Here is an 18,014-nt window from a genome sequence, read left to right on the forward strand (position 1 = left end):
GCAGCCCTTTGCTGCATGTCATTCGCCCTCATTCTCCCCTTTCATGTCTTTAGCTGTCCTATACAAATACAGGCCTAAAATTACAATAAAATAATAATAATAATAAACCCATTTGTACACTTTCCTAACTTGACCAGTTAATGTGTTAAAGTCCCTGACTTTTCCTGACTCTCTTTCAAAAGTCCACGACATTCCAGGACCTCCTTGACCGGTTGGAAGCCCCGTTGACAGAGATTTAACGAGAAAGTCTCTTTCAGTGTCTCTCTCCCAGCATGCTTGGGTGATTCTAACAACCCTAAAAACCCCAACAGGGACACGGTTTTGTGCCGGTGCGGCTACCAAGGTATGTGTGTGTGTAGGCCGTGATCACCGGGGGAGCTGACACACTATGGGAGAGGGTGTGGGGTTGGGTTAGGGGCAGCAGGGTCAGGCTGTAATTACACAACACAGTCCCCTGTGGCCTCAGCCAAAGATGGCAGGTGGAAGTGGGAGTCCAGGGTTCAATCTTTGCGGTGCATTTGTGAAAAACTTTGGAAATTAAATTTAAAGTTAAACCACTGGTTTATTTTTTTCATTTTGTGCTTTTTAATTAACTGGCACATCAATTCCTTTTGCTTTCAGTGGGTGTTGTTTTTCAAAAGTACACTCAGAGCATGTGTCAAACCTCCACAGGGACCCTCCATTCTCCCCTCGGTCTGCATGTGTCTCGAGTGGCTGACGGCTCTCACATACCGTGCGTGGTCCTGTGTGGGTGGTAGGTGCCGTAGAGGATGAGTGTAACTTTACTGAGCCGGGCCCCGGATGCCTCCTCATCAATCGGCCTCGCGCAGCTCGTCACTGTGCCTTTGTGGTCAGTCACCTGGAAACAAACACATCAGTAAAAAGGGCATAATTGCAAGGCAGCTTTACTTGTATAGCACATTTCAGCGACAGGATAAATTCAAAGTGCTTTACACAAAATCAGTTAAACAGATAAAACACAAGTACAAACAGTTAAAAATCATAAGCATCAAAAAACAATAAAACACATGAATAGACAGTTAAAAACAAAATAGGAGTTTTTAAACTTTAGACTACCTTTCACACTAAATAGTCAATGTTAGTGCTATCCTTCGTGAACACCTCAGTGTCACTACCTTTCACGACTCTATTTTTAGAGACGTTACTTTTCGTCTCTGACTCTTCTTCACACTAATTTAGCCAATATAGTGCTGCCATTCATGCCTATCTCGACACTACACATTCACACTTTTTCTTTAAAGTGCTACCCCTTGAGTCTGACTTTCTTTATTTTATTTTTAACTATCTCTGACTTTCTCTGTATTAACATTAGGACACATAAAACAGAAGGATAAAAGTTACAGTGCAGCATAAGAAATTTAAAGAAATGAGCAGTCATTTAAAGAAAGGCAGCATCAAAAAGAAAGGTCTTCAGCCTTGATTTAAAAGAACTGAGAGTAGCAGCAGATCTACAGGTTTCTGGAAGTTTATTCCAGATTTGAGGAGCATAGAAACTGAAAGCTGCTACACCCTGTTTAGTTCTGACTCTGGGGACAGAAAGTAGACCTGTCCCAGATGACCTGAGAGGTCTGGGTGGTTCACCACAAAATCCTGATGTGAATCCTGATATTCCACAATTAACTTAATTCATTCTCTTTATTGATCCCCTAATTTACACTCTGTTGTTATTGCACACAGGCCTGACATACACACATATCCTGTACATGCACTAATGGAGAGATGTCCGAGTGAGTGGGCTGCCTGTGCTGAACCAGCGTCCTAAGCTGAGGGGTTCAGTGCCTTGCTCAAGGGAACCTTGCCAGGAAGTGAATCTCTTCAGCTACCAGTCCGCACTCTGGTCCAAACAGGGACTTGAACCAATGACCCTCCGGTTCCCAACCCAACTCCCTACATACTGAGCTACTGCCACCAAAATCTTATCATCTGGTTCATAAGTGCCGATTTATGTTTTGCACCCTGAGTGCTCATGGGCCCAGAAAAAAAAAAGTAGCATAAAATTGTTTGCATTTCAGAAACTCAGGAAATGGACAGCGGCCGACACAAACGCATACCCCTATTAACTAGAAAGTGAACCCGTAAAGTAGGCTATCTTTATACTCAGGACAGCGCCAGCGACATGACCAATCCCACTATGACAGTTGCTGCACTTAGCACCAACTGCAATGCAGGGGTGGTAGTAGCTCGGTCCGTGGGGAGTTGGGTTGGGATGCTGGTTGCTGGTTCAAGTCCCGATATGGACCAAAGTTCAGAATGTGGATTGGTAGCTGGAGAGATGCCACTTAACCTCCTGGGCACTGCCAGGTGCTCTTGAGCAAGGCACCGTACCCCCCAACCGCTCAGGGCGCTGGACCAGCCCTGGCGGTCCACTCACTCTGACATCTCTCCATTTGTGCATGAATAGGTCCTGAGCATGTGTGTGTGTATTTCAAGCCTGTGTGTGGTTATTTCTAACAAGAGTGTAAATTGTAATTTCCCCACTGGGGATCAATAAACAGTATAAATTGTTAATATTTCATTTTAAATTAATGTAGCCTACTGGCAGTCTGGCACACGTGGGTGCTCAGTATTTTATTGGTGCCTATGATTTGGTTAATAGTATAAGTTATTACACACTGTTCAGTAAACTGTTCATGACACAAATACGGTTCCAGATACTGCCTCATATGACTTCCAATCTGACACATTTACATGGGATAAAACAAGCAGATATCAGGCATTGGTGTTCAACCTTTGACTTCAACACCAATGACTTTAAACTTTAAAGGTCCCACGGCATGAAAATGTCCCTTTATGTGGTTTTTTAACATTCATATGAGTTCCCCCAGCCTGCCTATGGCCCCCCAGGGGCTAGATGTGGTGATAGGTGTAAACTGAGCCCTGGGTATCCTGCTCTGCCTTTGAGAAAATAAAAGCTCAGGTGGGCCGATCTGGAATCTTTACCCTTATGAGGTCATAAGGGGCAATGTTACCTCCCCTTTCTCTGCTTTGCTGCCCAGAGAATTTGGCCCACCCATGAGAGAGACATCATGGCTTTCAAACGAGCAAAGTGGCAGTTGGTCAAGCTACAGACCCCTGAAATGGGACCACTAAGGTCTATCTAAAAGAGACTTCAGATACAGTATTAGGGACCACTAAGGTCTATATAAAAGAGACTTCAGATACAGTATTAGGGGACCACTAAGGTCTATATAAAAGAGACTTCAGATACAGTATTAGGAGACCACTAAGGTCTATATAAAAGAGACTTCAGATGCAGTATTAGGGGACCACCAAGGTCTATATAAAAGCATCCAAAGAGCACCATGTCATGGGACCTTTAACTTTTTGACTTTAAATAAAACAATATCCTCCCCGATGCTCAAAGGTGCGTTTGGCAGTGCAGACCAGCAGAAAAATGATCAAACAATTAATTGAAAAGCTCAATTGAAGCGGAATTACATCTCCCAATTTACATGCTGATCACTTAAGCAGTTCGGAATCACCTCCAGTATTTCAATCAACTAGCTTGTGGAAAAATTGGATGTAAAAGTAAAACTATCCATTGCTGCTAATCCCATTTTTATGACTAAAAACCAAAATATCAACCTCACATTGGATAAAATATGCAAACATCACATCATGTCAAACTGTAAATATTTGCTCCTTTAATCCGGAGCAGATAGACTTCATCCCATATAAACTCACTACATCTGCCGAGCAGCTGCCCAGCCTGCATGCGTGTGTGTGTATGTATTCTTTATGGGAGTGTGTGAAAGTGTATGTGTGAGTGCTCCCAGCAGACCAGAGGCCAGGCATGGCGGCCCCCAGCCGAGCGCTGCATTGATTTGTTGTTGCTAAACAAACAGCTGGATGCTACAGGTGGATCGATAAGCCTGGCATGCCTGCCAGCCTCCCAGCATGCCTTTCTGCTTGGTACACATGGCTCTCTTCGTGGAACTGCGATCCCGCTGTCGTTTAGAAAACTCATGAGTCAAATAATAATATAGTTGCCGGATTGTTTGTAATTGAGCTTAAGTTCATTTTCAACATAATTTTCTCTCCTGGCCGTTAAAGGTCCAGTGTGTAACATTTTTAGTTTTTCACGATTAAACTGGTCCTTTTCATGAATATTTAACACCACCATCAATTCCAAGTCTTCCTATTGGCTTGAAATTTTGCATTTCTCATTGCATGACCTGAGGTAGACGCTCCATATTCATGCTCCATCTTGAACTACGTTAGCCGGTGAGGGACATGCTCCGCCTTTCAGGTTTTTGGTGCTTGCGGGTACTGCTAACGGGTATCGTCGCTTCCCAGGCCCCGGTAAATTAGAAGAAGGAAACATGGAGGACCACACGTATTCAAAATCCAAATGTCAAGGACACGAGTCTTCTTCTTCACCCGGAAAAAGAAAAACCATTGAAAAGAGCAAAAGACCGGCTTTCTGAAGCATGTAGGCTACCGTAGCTGTAATACATACTTGGAACTGTGTGGTGCGAGAGAGTTGATTGCGATATATATGATAAGTGGATTATCTGATATATGATGATATATGATCGCTAGATAGGAGAAATGCCTACACATTGGACCTTTAAATCTATAAATACCAAACCTTCTAATCTCTTTACCAGTAAAATATCCCGTTGCCACATTTGCACTACTGTCATAATAACAAATGTAACTACAGTGGAATGAATAGTGTGAGAGCTATGAGAAGAAACCAAACCAGGGCATACGTGAAAGAGAAATAAAATAGATAGACAAAAGACAGACAAAGAAAATGGAAGGATTAGCAGATGCAGAGGAACAGAGGGGAAAGGAGAAGGATTTCAAAGCCAGAGAGAGAAACTAGAGAGAGAAAGGGGATTAGTGAGGGGCGAGAGATGGCAGGATATCGGAATGGGCGAGAGCGGGTGTCAGGGAGAGGAAAGGGAGACCCGGCGAGAGAGGATGAGCCGGAGAAGAGACAGAAGTTCAGAAAACGATAGTGATACAGAGGCAGGCAAACAGAGAGGAAAAAGATAGAGAAGACGCCAAAATGCAACCTAGGGTCTTTTTGTGAATGTACCCGGGTGAAAGCTTTGTTTAAAAGCATATTAAGTACAGAAGCGCCACTTTTAAGATTTACCTTATTGTCATTTTGGGTCATACTGCCTTTTGAATGGGAGTGCTAGGGGCGCTACTGTGATAGCATCAAAATCAACATTTTAAAAACACTAAAAAGGCTCGACACAACATGAGACGTTGCTCCAGGTATCACCAGGGGCTCTACACGTGATCTCAGCATTGAGAACATTGGTTGTGTTTACAGAGTTTACTAAAAAGAGGTTTTAACAACTCACGTTAGCGGTTGGTTTTCCGGTCGCCGTCCATGTAGCAAGTCAAGATAGTCGAGGGAGGAGAGTAAAGATGGAAAGCTCCTAAAGCTTAGATCCACATAAATGAATTTTTTTTTTTTGTAGTTAGTGAAAAACACTATGTATGTATGTATATTTATTATTTTTTTTGGGGGCATTTTAGGCCTTTATTTTGATAGAACAGCTGAAGATCTGAATGGGGAGAGAGGGGGACTGATGACATGCAAAGGGCTGCAGGCCGGAATCGAACCCCGGCCTGTTGCTTTGAGCAGTAAACCTCTATTTATGGGCACCCACTCTACCCACTGAGCTATCCGGGGACCGAGTGAATGATAAGAATGACATTTCCTCCTATGGAGTCTGTTCGTATGCATTAGGAGATCGACTATTTTTGACTGGCAACATGGCGCCGAGCTGAAAAACCAACAGCTAAAGTGAGTCGTACCCAGCTGGGAGGAGGCCTCGGGGAAGACCCAGGACTAGGTGGAGGGATTCGGGGTCCTCCAGTCGGAGCTGGTTGATGTGGCTAGGGAAAGGGAAGTTTGGGGTCCCCTGCTGGAGCTGCTGACCCAATACAGAATAAGTGGATGAAGACGGATGGATGGATAAAGTGAGTCGTTCAAAACTCTGTGAACACAAACAACGTTCTGAATGCTGAGATCATGTGTAGAGTCCCTGGTGATACTAGGAGCAACGTCTTATGTTGTGTCGAGCCTTCTTAGTGTTTTAAAAATAGCTAATTTTATGCCATCATAGTAGCGCTCCTAGATCTCCCATTCCAAAGGCCATTTGACCCGAAATGATAATACGGTAAATCTTAAAAGTGGCGCTTCCGTCCTAAATATGCTTTTAAATGAAAGTTGGACTCGGTTACACTTACAAAAAGACCCTAGGTTGCATTTTGACGCGAGTTACGGTTTCATTTCGATCACCATAATGACCCTAGTGAAACTCAGGATAAACCACAATAAAAAAACAAGTGGACTTTATGTATAAATGTTTCAGGAGAACACAACCCTTCACCTACCAGACCCAGATAAAGAAATATAATTATTTGTATGACACTTATTTTTGTCGAGGGCTAAATAAGTTAGTATTATTGCTCTTACCAGTGTAAAATATGAAACAGGAAGTTGCTAGAAAAGCGCCCAGTATTGACTTTCCTTTCAGGGAATAAACAGACGATTCAAAGTAAAGCCCGAAAAAGGAAGCTGTGTTTTGGCGGCGTTGGAGCGGGAGTTAGAGTCAGAAGGGGGGGGGGGTGGGGGGGGGAGTCTTGCTGTGTCTACATATGTAAAGCAGCAGGGAAGCAGCAGTGTGTCAGACTGAGGCTCTGGCCCAACCTGGGCTCCTTGCTGATCCCTCCAACACATCAATCATCCAAAACAGGGCCATCATAGCCACACTGCATGCTGGGAGACACACACGCTCAGGCACACACACACACACACACACACACACACAAGCACACACCCACCCTCTGCAGCATGCGTAAACACAAACAACTGAAGAAACACACACACGTTTAAATTGTACACACACGCAAAACTTACAGTACTTACATACAATATGGCAGTGCGCACACACACACACACACACACGGAAGCAATTACACAAATACATTCTGCAAAGTGCACGGAGACAAACACATACGCAAGAAGACACTGAAGTGCACATAGTACATGACACACACAAACACATGCAAACTACTTGAATGCACGCGCGTGCGTGCGTGCACATGCACGTGCACACCCAGAGTGACACTCTTTCTGGCTCCCAGTCTCACACAAAGCACGCAGACAAACAGAAATAGGTATCCTGTGCCCACAGGGTGCCCTCGCCCCCGACCATCTGTGACGGGTGCCAACACACAGTGGGTGATATTTACATGAAGACCCAACCCCGCCCCCCCTTAACACACACAGACACACACATAAAAAAAGAAAGAAATACCCACAAAGGGCCACTAGGATTGCTTCATCTCCCAAAACTCATTAAACATGCAGATATATGCAAATATATGCACCTCTAGAAATCCACCTTGGGCCAGAGTGTGTGTGCGTGTGTGTGTGTGTGTGTGTGTGTTTGTGGCTGAAAGTACACATTATTGAGAATGTGCGTGTGAGTTCGTCTCCACTGTAGCAACTACCTAGGCTTCGACAGTGTGTCTGTCAAACTAGATGCCGTGTGTGAGTTTGTGTGGGTACTGTATATGCGCTGTATGTTTTTACAGTTTCCTTGTTATAAATTCATTTTAAAAGTAATAAAACTGCACTTCAGAAATCCAGGCTAACATTAAAAGAACATATTTGGGGCTGAAAGATCTGCATTCCACTTCCATTTTCCTTATTTTTAGTTGTCCTTTTTTTTACAAAAACATAAAGTAACGTTAGTTTTCCAATATGTACAGTAAGTCATACGTTAGCATACTCTAACCACTCTATCTAAAAAAGAGTGACATGACGCTGTCATGAAGGTGTCATAAACATTATCAATAAGTCATAAACGTTTTGCCAAGTTTAGTGTTTTCTGTTAAGTTTTCCATTTCCTGTTTTATTTTGTAGTCTCTCTGTTCTCCCTTATGTTGTGTTGTTTTACTTCCTGTTGTAGATTTCCCCGCCTGTCCCCGCCCTGATGTGTTGCACCTGTGTCTCATTGTCTCCCCAGTCTTCGGTCTTCCCCTTACCCCAGTATGAGAGTGTCTGTTTCTATATGTAAGCGGTTTTTCCTGTGTCCTGTTTTCCAGAGTTCCTGTTTTTCCTTGGATTTTGACCATTGCCTGTTCTCCTGGATTTTCCCTTTGCCTGCTATTTACTGGACACTGTTGCTGAGTTTAATTGGTAAATAAACCATTTTATTTTCCCTTTTGAGTCGTCCATTTGCTGTTTGATGTCTGCTTGATACATTTATGACATAACACTTCTTTTAGTGACATATGGTTTTGTCATGAGAACAATTTATGGTTCATATAGGGTTCATGTGTCATGACTGTGTGTTGACAGTGTCATGTGTTCATGGGAGTGTTATGTCACTCTTATATAAAGTGGCTTGCATAAGTTTACACGCTCAGGCTAAAGTTGTTTAAAAAGAGGAATAAAAAAACATCTTTTGGATATCGATCTTAATTCAAATAATTTGAGAAAATCCAACCTTTTAACCCTTTGTTGTCGACCGTGCAACTTTTTCTTTTTCTGGGTCAAAATTAAAACCTTTTTTCCACATTTTGGTCGTCTTTTTCCAAACCTATGTTGTTATTCCCCCTGATGTTTTTGCCAATATTTTTCTGCACCTTTTGACGTTTTTGTGGGGTTTTATTGCCACCCCCAAGCTTTTTTTGGGACATTTTAGTCCGTTCTTTTAATGGTCTTTCGTAAAACAAAGTTTTTTGAAAAATGTATTGATATACAGTATTTAAAGACAAATAAGACATTGTCTTTACAAAATTTTCTCCTGACGTTACCATCAGTTAAAGGCTGCAGAAGTACATACAATATCTAGTAGTCTGAGTACTTATGTATTAATTCAATTTGCAGTTGGAGTTATTTTTTAAGGAATCAGCTGTGTGTTGATTTGCAAGCTTAAAAGATTATGCTAATATTTCTGCGCTACACCTGTCACCGGTTGATATTTTGATCTTTAGTAACAAATTTATAAATTTTCACTCTGTTGTTATTTTTACACACAGGCCTGAATTACACACACATGCTCAGTACCTGTACATGGAGAGATGTCAGAGTGGGGGGGCTGCACATGGAAAGGCGCCCCGAGTTGTTGGGGGTTCGGTGCCTTGTTAAAGAGCCTTGGCAGTGCCCAGGAGGTGGACTGGAAGCTGGATTGGTGCCAGTTCACCTCCTGGGCACTGCCAAAGTGCTCTTGAGGTGCACTTTGGTCCATATAGGGATTTTAATATAAATATGTTAAATTTTAAATATGAGATTAATCAAATTAGTAAAACACTTATAAACTAAATTGTCCATAACAATCCCTGCAACTCAGGGTAAACTACAATTATAAAACATAAGAATCAGATCCAAAGATGTCCTACAGAAAACCAGATAATGTGGATAACTTCTTTAGAGAATATGTAATTAAACCAACTGCATCATATCCATCAAAGAAAATACTGATTGGATAATATACATGTTTCCTACTTGCTGCATGCACTGATCAAACTCCATACTTCCTACAATATCTGCTGGCTTTTCCATTATTAGTTATTATTAGTGGGTTTGGTTTGTGTGAGTGACTCCATAGAAGGCATCAAGGATGATGATGTAAACACGTATGATCTGTCAGTCATGGCCTGCAAGAGTGGCTGTGTGTGTGTGTGTGTGTGTTTGTGTGTGTGTGTGCGTCGCCACAGTGCTGCAGGCTAAATAGTGCCATTATATTCCTACAGCAGCGCTAGTCACAGTCAGCTTGAGAGTAAAAGTCCTCTGGGAATCAGAGATATCTCTGCTCAAAGACCGCTGCCACCCTGCGACACACACACACACACACACACACACACAGACACACACACACACACACACACACACACAGCCTGTGGGCATGGCAGTATGAGGCCAGGTGGGGTGGAAAGGGAAAGCGATTTATGTCGGTTAAGCACAATGATGCAGAAATGATTCCCGTCATAGTTACTAATTAAAAGATTCTGTTTATCTAATAGGTTGAAAGAGATTTTTCTCTTACCCTATAATAGATCTAATAATGCAGATAGTTTTAGTGATATGTGCCCAAGTTTTGAGATGGATAGATTCCGGCTTCTACTGCAATAAAACGGAGGAGTTTTGTTTTTGGTGCTCACCGGTAGCTATGGATTTTTTTGAAAAGCAAGAAATTCCTGCAGTAGTGATGTATACCGCAACCTCCTTATGAGGATAGCGTAAGTTAGAGCAAGAACAGCAGGGATGCTTTAAGTGAGTGAAGTCAGTGCCGAGCGGTAAGTAGGCCATAAAGCTGCTGAATCGGTCTTCATTTCAGATCGACAAAGGCTAGTTTGAAAGATTACCATCCACTTCTACTGGATAGTCACGTCGCGTTCAATGGACTCATTTGCACACAGATGGGCATCGGCCAGCTTCTTGACGCCTTCCCAGAATGCTTTGCGTGCACGTTGAAGCCGCTTGACGTCACCCATAGGGATAGAGTGGACATAAACCCCCAAATGGATCGCCACCGTTAGCCTACAGCATGTTGCAGCCTGCGTGCTCTCCCTACCGATATAAGCCGCTCTGTTCTAGGTTACAAAACGTACATGCAGGCTAAAGTTCAACTGTGCTGTTTTATCGGGATAAAGCTATAAACTAGAGCTAAACTGATATCCAATATTCCGATCTAGAAGGACGCTGTTATCGCCCACCCCCCCAACTCGCCAAAGGTTGGATCTGCTCCATCGTTTGTCCAAGTTTTGTTTACAAAAGCTCTAATCCGTGTAAGACCCAATGTCATCAGACACGATCCATGTCATTGAACGCAACGTGGGCCAATATTTTCTTGGCGTGATGACGACGACGAGCTCAGACCCGCGGTAGGCGCCACGTGACCACGGTATAACCGTCCCAGCCTTAATAACAGCAGGGAAATATTACTTGAAGAAAATATTCCAAACAACATTTCTTTCCAGAAGCTGATTCGGGGAAATTTTGAAAACGAATAGAGTATATATTTATCTATCTATCTATGTTGCTGCTGAATTGGTTGTGGGTCAATATAGCGGTTACCACCACAGGAAAAATCCATTCATCTCCATTGTTGTGGGGTGGAGACAGAAATCTCAGAAAAATCTTAAAATCTGGGCTAAAAAAGACCCAAAACTATCAGCATGGATTCTATATTTGGGTGAAATGACCATTCAAACTAAAACCATAAATAATGGTATACTAATTTACAGTTTTCAATAGAATGTTACCTCTTAGCACAGCATGAGGTTAGACAGAGACCAGATGAAGGTGAGAAGTGTGAGAGAGAGAGATGGAAAGAGAGGGAGAGAGACAGAGGGAGAGAAAGAGATGGAGAGAGAGACAGAGTGGTTGAGAGCGAGAGAGAGTGAGAGAGAGAGGATGAAGGAAGATCAAGGACATAGGGTTGAAATCATCTGACATACTGTTTATCTGCTTATAAATTAACCTTAATGGTCATCATAGATATTGATGATTATACAATATTGCTTTCTAATTCCATATTTAATCACAATCATCGGTGCGGTTTGAAGCCATATTGGGCATTGCTGGAATTAGCATATTCTATATTGTGCTATCCTGGCTGCAATACCGTCGCTGATAAAGAGTGGAAGCGCCGAGTGAAGGCAGTACAGATGGCCGTAGAGCGAGCACAGGGAAGAGAGAGAGAGAGAGGGAGAGAGAGAGAGAGACAGCGAGAGAGAGAGACAGAGAGAGAGAGAGAGAGAGAGAGAGAGAGAGAGAGAGAGAGAGACAGAGAGAGAGACAGTGAGAGAGACAGAGAGAGAGAGACGGCGAGAGAGAGAGAGACAGAGAGAGAGAGAGAGAGAGAGAGACAGAGAGAGAGAGAGAGAGAGAGAGAGAGAGACAGAGAGAGAGACAGCGAGAGAGAGAGAAACAGAGAGAGAGAGAGAGAGAGACAGAGGGAGAGACAGAGAGAGCGAGAAAGAGAGACAGAGAGAGAGAGAGAGAGAGAGAGAGAGAGAGAGAGAGAGAGAGAATGGATTCCCAGCCCTGCGGCCTCATCCCCTTCACAGCGCAGGAAGGTCAACTGAGCCTCGAGCCACAACACTCCGGTCCCACTTTTATTCCAGCAGCAGCACCACGGCGCTCTTTGACAATTGTCATCATGACAAATCAATATAGGCTCTCCACAGACCCTCCTCCTCCTCCTCCTCTGTACCCCGTCCACTGCTACCCTTGAGTTTTTAAACACTGATCCAGCACATAGTCCAGTTAAAGTCTCTTCCCGGGGCCTCCATTTTCTAGTTCACCCTTCACTTTCTGCCATCGCTCCATCTGTCTTGTCAATGAGTCCTGTTGGTTTTGTGTCTCTCTTGCCTTGTCCTCTCTACGTATCAAATTTGAAAGTTAAGTGGCGTGCAGTTTTTATTCATGCAACAGCACAGAAAATATCAAAAACCATCAAATGACAACATATGTAAAGATCCAAGACATGAAATGATTGTACTGGTAAAGATCTTTTTCATTCCTGTACGGTGACATTATGTGGAACTTTGGGTAAATAATGATATTTGATAAACATTATCTGTGCTGCCTGCACGATGCAACATGTGCATGATGATAATGCTGATTACAACAACCTAAAACCATATAGTATTAGAGTTTTTTTGGAATTGTTGCGGGCATAAATCCTTGATTATGCGGCACGTTTTCTAAAAAAAATGCAATGGAATATGCGGGATGTTTATGCAATTTTATGCAATGACATTGCCGGAACTTGCAAAAACTGCGGTTTGATGAAAAAGAAAATGTTTGTCTTGTCGCGTAATTCCGTCACTTCATGATGTTCCCATGATAACAGGGGAAAATGGCTGCTCTTGTGTGAAGTAAAGGCAACATCATTCAACTTTCTGCTAAGATACAAGATGACTTTTTTGCAATAAAAATGCGGGGATTAGGAAATCATGCAAGCCCCGCGTTATTTTGTGCGGAAATCGACAATTTATGCAGCGAAAGTGCGGCATATCATAGGAAATGCGGCCCCCACATAAATATGAGTATTTTGGCTGATATTGCATTTAATTGTCCAATCGCATAATCAGTTTTTTTTTTAAATTCCTTTATTAGTTTGGATTGGCAACCACGTAAACACCTCAAATGCATAGTGTAAGTTCCATTTCAAAACATTACAACATCCTCACACTACCTGTCATAACTGTCGCCAAGACGTAGTTCACGGACGTCGATGTGCGGTTTTATATGCGGATAAGTGACAATAAGTACTGTTCTTCATTTAAATATCTTTATGAAACAGACCCACAGTGAACTGCATGATGAATAACAATAATAAAATGTATATGCCGGCAGGTATCCCGCCTAGCCGTCAAGTGTATCAATGCATGCGTGATACAGATGCCTATCCGTTTATAAGTAGTTATGCACATGTGCATGTCAGATCGTGCAGGCGGTCCAGATCGCGTACCGACACTATCTGTAATAAAAGTTTAGAAACAGAGATTTAAAGATTCTGTTTCAGGTGTGTGTGTGTGTGTGTCCCTATTCTCTCTCTGTTCCTCATTGTGTTTACATCAAGCGCTGTAACGCTGACCCTTATTCTCACCCCCCTGTAATTGTGACTGTGTTCCTCTCCAATCTGTGGTGAAGTTGACAAGCAGCATAAAACCAGTCAGTGTGTGTGTACGTGCTGATTAGCGTCGCGCAAAGGCACGCGGCACGTACGATGCGAGCGCTAATTCGTGTCGCGAGCATCGCGTTGACTCGCCTCGGCCCCCTCGGTAATGAGCAGCGGCGGCGTTATGTGGCTCGGCGTCACGGTGTTTCCTCCCCCCGTCTCTGCGACACACTAGGCCTTGGTAATTGGTCACAGAGGGGACAGTAAATCTGCGTGAGGATGTGGGAGAACCAGAGACACAATGTGTGTGTGTGTGTGTGTGTGTGTGTGTGTGTGTGTGTGTGTGTGTGTGTGTGTGTGTGTGTGTGTGTGTGTGTGTGTTTGCGGGAAGAGGTAGGTGACAGAGGACAAGGGGTGGGTGTCTTTCATCTTCACAGCTTTTTCTCTGTACACCTCCAACTGTTTACAAGGACTGATGCCTATTTGCACACAAATACACACACACACACACACACACACAAAAAGAGCCCCCCCCCCCCACACTGCTACCACCCACACACATATACAGTAAATGACCTCAGCGCGCTACTGTCTGTGAGCATGGATTCTAATCAGACGTCAGCAGCATTGTGTCTGTCAAACCCGGCCAAGGTTACTTAACCTTCCAGTCTTAATTTCCCTTCCATTTTAGCTCCTTCCTCTGTATCAAACATCAGCACATCTATGGCAGGAAAAAAAGGAAAAGAAGAGTGCAGGGAGGAAAATGAAGATTGCCATGCTTGGGTGAAACTCGGAGATGAAAGTAGAGGATGATTCACATTGCTGTGGCAAAACGAGCTGAACCGAGCTGGGCTGGGCTATTTTTAAACTTCTATACATTGCAGCAACTGGGAGGAGAACATGTGAAGTGAAGCAATTCATTTCTATATCATGGGAGAAGGTATATAAAATAAGGTGTCCAGGAGAGTCACAGAATGTGAAAATTTGTATATGTACTTTACAGAGATTATTTTTTTTGGTACATTTTGTAAGTTGGTAAAGTTAGTTATCACTTTAAAGCTGAATTGTGTAGATAAATGTACGCATGCTTCACCGGAAAAGTCAAATCAAAGTATAATAAAGTTTTTTTGTTGAGTTCAGAGTAGCCAAAAATGGAAAACAGTCATAAACGTGTCGACACGCCTTTCATCGGCAACCTAGTCTGGACCACTGCCTGACCGGAGACCCCCGTCCCTGCCTCTTCGTCTGAAGGCTGACTGTGATGCTGTGTGGGTGCCGCCAATCTGGAATGACAGGGTATGCCCCTCTGGTAAGCCTACCGGGCCTGGCCCAAAAAGATACAGAGTCCGGACCAAGGGGTAAGCCTCTCCTATCTTAAAGCATAGCTCATATGGCGCCATTTTAATGCTACGAAGCCATCACCTGCTGTTAGCATCCCATTGACTCCCATTCATTTTGGCAGCGAATAACTTTACATCTGAATCATTTAAAGACTGATTGTCCGATGTCTACTTCTAATGAAACACATCAATGTTATAAAAAGGCCTCATTACCTTGTAGCTCACCTTATGGCTCTGTAGCAGACGTTTTTGTAAAAATAGGCTAACAATTATGTCATAACCACGCGGCTTATTGTGGCAAAGTAAACAAATCACCGTATTGTCAGAAATAGCACAAAGACAGTTTGGACTTACACAAGCTGTACAGGTTTAATTTCTAATGTTAACTAGTATTTTAGTTAACAATATTTAGCCCGTGTCTATGTAACATATACCTACCTCTCTGTCTCAGCTGATTGAAAATGATTGAGATTTCTCTTGCACAGCAACTCAAAGACTTACAACTTTCAGACAGGTTGCTCGCGTCACATCTACGTCTTCAACTCTTGTGGTAGAGCTAAGTTATTAAATTTGAGTGAAAGCAGGCTTTGCTTATCTGGTGCAAATGCGCAGTGCTTCGAGCTAAATGCTAACGTCAGCATGCTCACAATGACAAAGCTACCACGGTGATGGTTAACAGCTATGTTAGCATGTCCGCCATCTTAGGTTAGCATGCTAACATTTAAGAATTAGCCCAAAATTAGACCAAAGGGCAGCTAAAATGTAGCTTAAGTGTAGCTAGTCGATGATGGTGTGGCTAAAAATGAAAAAAAAAAAAAAAAACTGTAGCAGTGAAAGTAAGTCTGGGCAATGTATTGGTATTGTATGAATATTTGAGGCTAGATATCATCTTCAATTTTGGTAATTGATTATATTATGGTTGTTACCCACATTACTGATGATTGTGTATCAAAAAGCTCATGTGTTAATACTACAATATCGCCGCAATATCTTCATTGATGTATTTGGTCAAAAATATTGTAATATTTGAGATTTTCCAAGTAGATTGTTTCCCTCACCTGGAGGGTCCAGAGGCCTCGTGGTTGCTCCCCCCAGCAGTGCACCGTCATCAGGGTCCAATTTCTCAGGCCGGCCGTGGAGGCGTCGTTGGGCCGCGTGTCCAACAGCAGTGAGACGGTGCCGGCTGGGGACGCCAGGCTTACAGAGAGGTCACCGCGACACGTGGCGCCGATGCTCACTTTCACCTGGTGAGAGACAGGTGGCAAGGAAAAAAAGGTGTGAACGAGGGGACTGATAGAGGGATAGAGAAATAGGAAAACAAGAGAGAGGAAGTGGGTGGACAGAGACACAGCATCATGGAAACGTGATATCTTCCAGGCGTTCTCATCAGTACCACTGTATAACACCATGTGCCTGTTAACGGTGACTCAACTAACTAAAATAAATATATATTTATTTTTTAAACACTCTTTACTGCTGTGAGTTTTTTACCTTAATATAATGGTTTGACATTATATGAATGGGGTTGAACACCAGAGATGGCAAAAGTACTCACTTCTTGCACTCAAGTGGAAGTGTTGTTAGGAAAATGACTGTATGATTGACATACTTCTCCTTGTGTTATTATTAAACTGTTTGCATAGAATAATTATATAATGTGGATACTGGAAACACTGCTTGCACTCACAAGATGACATGGAGCAACTGGCTATCTTGTCTAAAGCATGGTGGGTTGCTGAGAAAAGAACATGCAAAGGAGACATCATCAACTCTGTATTATGACTGTATATCACGTATAAATAAGCTACTGTTTGAGGACTATGTCTCCTTGTGTTCATAAGTAAAAGTAAACTTTGATAGAACTTCAGTTGTCTTGTCTATTCTTGATGATGAAATTATTAACCCTCCTGTCGTCCAAGGGTCAAATTTGACCCGTTTACAACAACTTTCTATATCAGAACTATGACAAAAGAATGTTGAAATAAGCAACAAATGTTAAAAAAAAAAAAAAAAAATCAACAGACATTCTTTTTTTTAACGCTGAAAAAGTGACCAAAACAATCTGAAAAAGCGACCAAAAAAACATCAAAAACATTGTAAAAAGCAACAAAGTAATTGTTAAAAAATGGACTAAAAACATATTTTAAAAAGTGACAAAAAACTGGAATAAAATTGAAAAACAAAGTTGAGAAAAGTGTAGAAAAAGAACAACAAAATGTTGAAATTTCAACCCAGAAAAACACAAAGTTGCATGGTTGACGGGAAGCATTATGTCCAGATCCTAAAAACTGCTCTAGTAAAACCCGAAGTACTGATTTAACTTATTTACTCAAGTAAAAGTAACAAAGTGCAGGCTTGGAAATTAACTTAAAGTATAAAAGTAAAAGTAGCCGTTCGAATGAGAACCATTTTTTAGAGTGCATGCTGAGAAACTTCAGTGGATATGCACCTATTAAATCCTACAGCTCCCGCAGATCGATCGGGCTTGCCCCAGCTCCACGGCCATAAACCCACGGACATATATCTGATGGAGAAAGCTGCAGGAAACAGGTACACCCACGATACAACATGATGAAAATGACAGATTTTATGTCCCCTGCCGTGTCGGTGAAACACCGCCGCTGAGCTGAGCCGCTTTCCACAAAGACTTCCCCGCTTTTTTAGCCATCTCATCATCAAAAGCAAGAAACGGGAACACACTGCTAGGTGATTTCTCCAATCAGAAATGCTTACAGGGTTTACAGCTGTTGTGGTGTGTGGCCTTGCTGAGTAGTTTGATCACAGGATGTGTAAATGTCTCTTTAACGGGATTACGATTTTGGGGAAATTCTGCAAAAAAAAAGATTAAAATGCCTTTAAGATGAAACCCACATAGTGGAATTCATGTGAAGCAATTAGTCAGAGATTCATCAAAATGTCCAACTTGTTGAATAACACTCTTTCTCCACGTCCTGCGTGGTCGGAGGGAGGTTGAGCCAAGCCCAGACTACAGAGTGACAGCTGATCTTCTGTCCACGCAGCACGAAGCGTGTTAAACCCC

The 18,014-nt window shown here is 42.6% G+C and overlaps 1 protein-coding gene across 1 annotated transcript in view; it reads right to left on the minus strand.

Moving 5' to 3' along the window:
* Nucleotides 1-18,014, minus strand: part of LOC117945770 (furin-like protease kpc-1) — a 209,638-nt gene that overhangs the window by 13,538 nt on the left and 178,086 nt on the right. The window contains 2 exon segments of the mRNA XM_034873469.1: nt 733-859; nt 16,033-16,369. Of these exon segments, the coding sequence (XP_034729360.1) occupies nt 733-859; nt 16,033-16,369 (464 nt within the window).

The sequence above is a fragment of the Etheostoma cragini genome, chromosome 6 (genome assembly GCF_013103735.1).
Source record: "Etheostoma cragini isolate CJK2018 chromosome 6, CSU_Ecrag_1.0, whole genome shotgun sequence".
Lineage (NCBI taxonomy): Eukaryota > Metazoa > Chordata > Actinopteri > Perciformes > Percidae > Etheostoma > Etheostoma cragini.